Source organism: Watersipora subatra, chromosome 8 (assembly GCF_963576615.1).
Source record: "Watersipora subatra chromosome 8, tzWatSuba1.1, whole genome shotgun sequence".
Lineage (NCBI taxonomy): Eukaryota > Metazoa > Bryozoa > Gymnolaemata > Cheilostomatida > Watersiporidae > Watersipora > Watersipora subatra.
This window is the reverse complement of record NC_088715.1, coordinates 57013240-57021689: the sequence shown is the minus strand read 5'-3', so window position 1 is coordinate 57021689 and position 8450 is coordinate 57013240. Positions and strand designations below refer to the sequence as shown.

The 8450-nt window shown below is 34.8% G+C and overlaps 1 protein-coding gene across 1 annotated transcript; it reads left to right on the top strand.

The window, feature by feature from the left end:
* Positions 1-6683: 6683 nt before the first annotated feature.
* On the top strand, positions 6684-7607 carry LOC137402775 (glycoprotein 3-alpha-L-fucosyltransferase A-like). The gene has a single exon (XM_068089282.1). It carries the CDS (start codon positions 6684-6686, stop codon positions 7605-7607), a length of 924 nt encoding a protein of 307 aa, XP_067945383.1.
* Positions 7608-8450: the final 843 nt, after the last annotated feature.

Genomic DNA, 8450 nt, shown 5'->3' with positions numbered 1-8450 from the left:
CCTGACTCCCTAGCCATATTCTAACGGTCGATTATCATTACAGTACATGCATCATTAGTCATTCACTCTCTGGTTAAACATTTATGAAACCTTTACTAGTAATGACTTCTTTAGTTAACAAAAATAACCTAATCACTTGATACAATAATACAGCATAAAAATTATTATAATTTTGTTTGTATAACTCTGCGTAATTAAAACAGTTTCTAAACCAATAACTTGTTAGGTTACATAAGATTCAACCAATAGTCAGAGTATGACACATATATGTGTGTGTATGTATGTATGTACGTACATATATATGTGTCATACTATATCCTATACGTATGTGTCATGTATATACATGAAACATACATATAGGATATAGTATGACACATATTATATGCCTACGTAAACTATATTATATGCCTACAAACTGTTGTTTATGCAGAGTTGTCCCCCGTCGCGCGGGCGAGCAACACAACAGCTTGTCACAAGACGTACTGCACCTGATGCATCAGCTGCACTTATAGGGAGTTGTTCTCTTCCATCTATGCGGCTTGGTTGCGATGTTATGTAGGTCGCTCCATTAGTAATCATAACGGATTTCGCGCAAAAATTTATGTAGAAAAAAAAGATTACAACGTTTAACCAGCGACCAGTCTCTACGGCAAATTTTAGTAGAACTTGAGAACTTAGGCAACAACAGCGACTAAACATGTCGTTATTTGTGCGCTCAGTCAGTTTAATTTCTATTTTTGTATCAGTCAGTTTTATTTGTTCTTATGGATTTTATTTTCAATTTATTTTATTTGTAAGTTTTACTAAAATTTACAACAGAGTTGTAAACAACCAACAGTCTTTGGTTAAATTTTGTAATCTTATTTTTTCTACATAAATTTTTGCGCAAAATCAGTTATGATTACAAATGGAGCAACCGATATAACATCGCAACTAAGCCGCATAGACGGAAGAGAACAACTCCCTATAAGTGCAGCTGATGCATCAGGTGCAGTACGTCTTGTGACAAGCTGTTGTGTTGCTCACCCGCGCGAGGGGGGACAACTCCGCAAAAACAACAGTTTGTCAAGACAGGCTAGACTTAGTTGTACAAGATGGCTTTTGTTTACACTTTCATGCAACCTCATTCGTCGAAATATTTTCATAAATATACTTCACGCATTCAATTAAACCATGTCTATTGTTCTTACGCGTCTATTTCATCATCATTGTAATGTTGTCACTTTCAGCACTGATATCTTAAAATCTACCGTGAAAATTAGTTTAATTCTACAACCTTAGCTCGAGGGAAAACATATCATTGTCTGATAAACATGACGAGCCTGTTGGTCACCTTGGATACTCGAAAAATGCTGCGGAAATTATTCGCGAAGTATGGGTCACATGATCAAATTACGGCTAGACGATTAGAACAAGCCGAAACAAAACTTTAAAGTAGCGAGCATATATATTTGGTGCGGGGTCTTCGATAAAACCCGAAGTGTTTGTCATAAACTAGTGCAACGAGAAGTTTTATATTGAGCCTTTTATTGGCCTTTCAACTTACGTGAGAACATCGCGTGAATAACAATAACCAAATGTAATGACTACGTCAGAGAAATAAACTGATTCTGATTTACGGCGGTTTCGTGATGGCTGCGATCAATTGTTCATTTTTGAGCTTTTAAGAGCTTGTAATCACATTTCAACATATTTTGCACCTACAACACAGCAGAGTAAAACATGGTCAATCTTTTGATACCAAATAACTGTAATGTGAACTTTGTTGCAAGTCAACCTTTAAAGAAATGAGTAAAAATGGTATGCTGGTTGTTTGCGGCTAACTTATTTAGGTTGAAACTTTCTCAGAATAGTTGAACTGAGTTTGCAAGTCCCACAAAATTAATCAGCAAAAATAACTTACTTCTTTCTTGATTGATGACTCTTTACTGTAGGTCCAGCTGCTGTTTCTTCTGTGCTGTAATGAACAAAAATAAATACTCTCTATGTGCATGTACATTTTACTAATCATTTAAGGAAACACATATTCATATCACTTGTAAATACTGCAATTTTATTTCAAATGGCAACTGGCTGACCAAAATCACTATCAAACCAAATTAACTTATTTTACAATCTCATTTATTATAGCAATTATTATATTATTATAGCAATCTCATCTATCGTCAACATGTCTCTCACATGGGATTGAAAAAGCTTGGGTTTTGTGAAAAGCCTATAAGCTGCATATTACCTGTTGCCTTGAGACAGTTCCAAAAAATACCAGGAACCGTCAGTGAACAACTATGATCTAGTAGTCAACACAAAATAGAACAAAAGTGAAATATTCACGACCTGATGACTTTTATCTGGCCAGTACTGTGTTTTTGTCACTTGAGTGAGTTTTTCATACAATAAACTAGGTGATATCTAAAATGTCCTCATCAGTTGCTACTTTTTCCAAAAAGTTTTTTATGGTAATAACATGACAGAAGGATTTTTTCAAGCAAAATATCAGCTTGTCAACAGATGGGGTTTTTTCTAAACTTTGAAAAACTATTGATGGTGAGCATTCAAAACATTTTTCCAACCAAAACTCCGGAAATGACTGAATTTGGTGTTTTGTGATGAGTGGCATCAGCATCACTCAGCTTCATTAAGAGTAGGCCATGCTTGCGGGCTTTGCAAAAGCATCAATCACCCAGAGTCTCTCCGCGCTGAGAACAATAGGCAATATGCTGATGAAAGGAATGATGAAAATAACTGCAAGAACTTTTCAATACCTGCCAGTTAAATACTATTTGACAATCCACGTACATAGGAAGTTGTAGGTACATAATATATTCATGATTTTAATCTCATGATAATGTACTTTCGTTCACCATGTTTTCGCTAAGATTATGCATATACCAGTTCTTCACTCTCCGATACCTAAATGTTGTACCAAACACACTTGAGCGCTTTTGTAGAGGCAGTGCAATCGAATACACAAAACTGAGTCTAGTAAACCAACCTCAACTGCTGAAAAACTGAAGAAATCATCAAAGGCTTTCAGTGGTCATCCCCTCTCTCTTATATTGTATATCGTCTGTATCATGCACGTAGACAGGTGAGACCAGAAAGAGTTCTTTTAAATCACATATCAGCTTGTACCCAGATGGTATTGGTCTAGGAATCTAGATGTCCATCTTTATTGTGAGCATTCAAACATTTTTTTCAAACCGAATTGCAGAGATAACAAAATTTGGAGTAAGGAAATTAGTACTGATTATAAACAAAAGAAGCAACCATGTTTGCTCCTCATCATAAAGATCCCTTTCGATGGCTGTGAATGTTAAAAATTTGACCTTGTCAGTGTCCCAGATATTCTTAGCTATGTTTCAAAAATCGACGCCTCTATAATCATTCCATTCTTGTTCCACAAACTGTTCCTGAATATTTGTATTGTTTACATAATTATCCTGTCATAATACATTCATTGTTCTCTAACTTGGAATAAATTTAAAATCAATTGCGTAATATGCCAAAACCTGTTTAGAAACTGACAACGCATTTGTCTCCTTTTTAATAGAGTCATTCAGGAGAGGTAGACAATCAGTTCAGCTGATTTAATTGATGAATGACTGAAACATATAGATATGAATCTCCATCTTTTTCAATAATCTATAAACAGCACTCTCAACACTATCCTTAAACATCAACTGTTGAAGTCGGCAGCTGTTGGATTTGATCCCTTAATTTAGTAGATTCTTTGGTGCACTTGAATTTATGACAAAAAAGTTTCAATTAACTTTTGATCAGCTGCCCAGAATGTAATAGTAAGTGAAAATGCATTCGTCTACGAATTACATTATATACCTTCCACTGATCTGACAATTCACTTATGTTTTAGAGGGAAAGTTGATAAAAATTTGTGCTGCTTTTGTATTTTAGTACAGTCAAATGCGAGCAAGTCTGCATGTGCTGTGTTCAAAATTTTTTAGTAAATATCAATAAAACAATTAAAATTTAAAAAGCAAGCACTGTTGAAATAAACTAAATCAGTAGAAAGTTTCCATGCTCATTGGTTAACTATTGAAATCTCAGCTGCGACTAAAACAACATAATAGCAATAATTTTGCGGAAATATATCTGGATGGAAGACGAAAAAGTAGATATTATTTTTTGTGCTCAATGCAAGAATTACTACTACCTTCTCTAGATCTTTTTATGAGCATCAACCGGCTAGAAATCATCAGCATCACACCAGCATATACAGTGCACCAGCGAGCATTAACAATAAATGGCTAGGTTGGTGATTTTTCGGATTGCATCAGCATCTCAAATTGCACCAGCAACACAGCACATCAGCCATCATCATCTTCAATAAGCAAATAGGCTGGCAACTTTATAAATTGCACCAGCATTTCAGGTTTCACCAGCATCACAGTTGTATCGCTGTGGTCATTTCCAATTGTCAGGACCCAGAAGAAGTGGTACTTTTCCTTCAGAATGCAGCATCAAGCTTTGAGTTGCATTCCCTGCAAACAAAAGTTCAGGGATCAGACAATCTCCCTTAGCCTGCTAACTAAAGTCCACTTCAGGCTTTATCCCTAAATTTGGTAGATTCGTTGGAGTACTTGAGTTTATGGCAAAATAAAAATCAATTTTTCGAAGCAATAGTAAATGTGATTGTTGTCGATTACCAACTCCAATTTTTACCTGCTGCTGATCTAAAACTTCACTTACATCTTTCTAGCTAAAGTTAATAAAGATTGGTGCTGCTTTTTTATTTTAGTAAAATGCAAGCGAATCTACACATGCTGTGCTACTAACTCTTAAAAAATTTAAACATGTTTATACAATTTATACGAGTTTATACATGCTGAGTTAGCAATATTTACCAAATATTACTACAAAATTAAAAATTAAAAGTAAAGCAACAGTGAAATAAACTGAAATAAATGAAAGTTCCTATGCTCTTTATATAATTATTGATATTCCTATACCAGCAACTAAAATAACTTAATATCCATAATGATACATAGGTATATTAGGATGAAAGATGAAAATTTTTGAAAGAGAGTGATGCTATATATATATAGTTACCTGACAGAGATATAGTGATGGACCAGGATTAGCTTTCTCAGGCAAAATTCCGAGTCACCCGGTCAGAAGTTGCCAACCTCTCAGCCAATTCCCGAAATAACCAGGAGAGAATTTTTAAACGATTTGTTCCAAATTATTTTGCCGTATTGTGGTTCAGTTAAAATATTCAAAAGTACACAGTCTAAGCTTTTTAATGATTTCCAGAATGTTATATGACTTAAGCTAGCAAAACAGACCGATAAGGCTTTTCTATCAAATTGGTGGAAGAAAAATCCACTGTATAAACACAATTGAAGAATTGCTTTTACCGTAATATAATAAATATTTCACTATTATATTTCAACTGTACAGTTTTACTATTTTGCCACAAACTGTCGATAGGTCTCAAGGGCAGATGTGATTATAAGATTTATTTACAGGTTAATATTAGTCTTTAAATGAAAGGTGAACAAAATATAACATGTTTATGAAGGTTTCTATTATCTGACTCAGTCTGACTGCTGTGGTAGTTTTATGCAAATTGTGTAAACCTGGGTGTAGTATGATTTTATTTTCAAGCAGTCTGACTACTTGATGCTAAAACTGGTATTATTGACAATAATAATTACCCAATAGCAGCCGAATACAATCAAATGTTGACCAACCATGTTTTACATAGTCCCAATTATCTCGGCGTGTAGTGCATGTGTCTTTAAGAGCTGTTTCACTTCTTATCCTAACAAATGTTCATACAACCTAAACTTATATTTTGCCAAACCGGGTTGATTTTTCATGCTTTTTCTAGCTAGTCTTCTTTTAATTATTTAGTGATTTGAGGAAAACTTTTTAATTTGCTCATGAAAAGTTTTTATTTGCACATAGCTATAATATTCTAATGTCGAAATGTATCATGAGATGTTCTCTTTTCAAAAAACGGAATTAAAATAAAATTAATAGAAAAAGAGGTACAGACTGGTTAGTAGCACTGAGTCTAATATTTGTTAGAAACCAACTGATTAGATGCCTGGATGCACACAATAGAGGTACTTAATTGGGCTGTATATGTTAAGAGGCAAGAACTGGTTTAGAGTAATGAAACCCACGCTAAAGTTATCAATGATAAGAATTTTAATCAATGCATCAAGTGATCCCTACACATTAAGTGTATAAACACAACAACAATAGAGTTGTTAATGTTGGCATTCAGAAGGCTCTTTTTATATTCATTCAAAGACATATTTCATAAAAGCTGAACCTTTTGTGAGAAACAATGACCAGTTTTGCTTGAGTGCTTTTGTAGAGGGAGTGCAATCAAATACGTAAAATTGCTGGTCTAGTAAACTAGCCTCAACTGCTGAAAAATGAACAACTCATCAAAGGCGTTCAGTATTATTACTCTCTCTTTTATAGTTTATATCATAGCTATCATGTACGGAAACAGAGGGAACAAGAACAAGTCCTTTAAAGCGACATATCAGCCGGTCGACAGATGGTTGTTATCGAAAAACCTAGGAAACCATCATGATGGTGAGCTTTCAAGACTTTTTTCCTCAAACCAATCTTCAGATAAGACTGAATTTGGTAAAAGAAAATTAATAGTAAGTATAGATAAAGGAGGACCCTGGGTGCTTCCAAAAATGCACTTTGATGGATGTGAATATTCGAATTGTGATTTTATCTACAGTCCAGATAACATCAGTTATGCTCAGCAAGCCGATGCTCTTATATTCGTTCCAAGCACTCCGCAGAGTTTGTTACAGTTTCCAAGAGCTATTCGTCAACGACAACTGTGGTTTGTATCAAGCATGGAGCCACCAGCTTACCCTTGGCATAGATTCAACAAAGTTGTCAACAATTTTAATGGAAGCATGACCTACTTACGCAACTCCACGCCTGCACAGTTTTTTTACGGACGCGCAAAGAAAGAGCGTGCACCTATTTATCAACAACCAACTATCAACTATTCGAAAAATAAAACTAAAGGGGCATTTGCATACGTCTCTCACTGCGGTTCAAAACAGTATGACAGACTATCCTTTATGAAGCAGCTAAAGAAGTACATAAATGTAGACATATTTGGTGGCTGCACAAAACAACAACCTTGTCCAAAAAAAGTTGATATAACATGCGAGGTTGAGGCACACTATCCTTACAGGTTCTACTTAGCATTTGAAAATTCCTTATGTACAGAGTATATAACTGAGAAATTCTGGAAACGTTTGAAGAGTGAAGGAAATTTTGTTCCCGTTGCTCTCGGAGGTTTATCAGTGCAAGAATATACTGACATCGCTCCTCCAGATTCTTTTATTCATGTCTACAATTTCTCATCAGTAAAGGCTCTAGGAAAGTATCTCCAGCACCTGATGACAGATGATGCTGCTTATAACAAGTACCACGAGTGGCGTCAGCATTACTCAGTTTCATTAGATAAAGGAAAACCTTGTGGCCTTTGCAAAAGCATCAATCACCCAGAGTCTCTCCGCGCTGAGCAGAATAGGCAATTTGCTGATGAAAGGAATGATGAAAATAACTGCAAGAACTTGTCAATACCTGCCAGTTAGATACTATTTTACATTCCACATACATACAATGTTGGAGGTACATAATAATATTCATGGTTTTAATTTCATGCTAATGTATTTTTGTCCACTACATGTATGTCTTCGCTAAGAATATGCATATACCAGCTTTTCACTTTCCGATACTTAACATTTTTTACCGAGTGATACAAGTAATGATCTGTTGTTTTGTTTAATGTCGTATCTATTTCATATCTTTTTTAATATTTACATTATTGTTGTTGTAGATAGTCAGTTACACAGCTTTTCATTCTATTCTATGACCTATAACACTTTCATATTGGTAGACTTTATAAAAATCAAAGGTAGAACATCTCTTTAATTTGTTCCTGAGTATTTGTATTATTTACATATCCTGTCATAATACATACTTTTTTCGTTGATTTGGAATAAATTTAAAACCAATTACATAATATTGTGGAGGACTGGACAAACGCTAACCATGCTCTTAGCTTTAGACACCGATATTCTTTGTTATGACCTTAGGTGTGCTTCTTTTATATCTTATTATGTAATAACCTTACGTGTGCTTCTTTTATATCCTATTGTATAATACTGTGTTTCTGGGCCTGCCTCACAGGCCTGCCGTTATACCATTATATGTTATTATCTAGGCCTGCCTCACAGGCCTGCCACAATGCATTTAGTGTTACATAATCATTATGTAAGTGGGCGGAGCGAAACCATATATAAGGAGGAGGCGCAGGCCACCTCATTGGGATTTTTACTTGTGAGCTCGATGCTGTTTAACGCTGTATTGCATATGTGCTGATTATATATATATATATATATATATATATATATTAAATAGACTACATTTATTCA

Excerpts from the sequence above, each read along its gene's own strand:
- LOC137402775 (XM_068089282.1), top strand. The coding sequence starts at position 6,684 with ATGCACTTTGATGGATGTGAATATTCGAATTGTGATTTTATCTACAGT.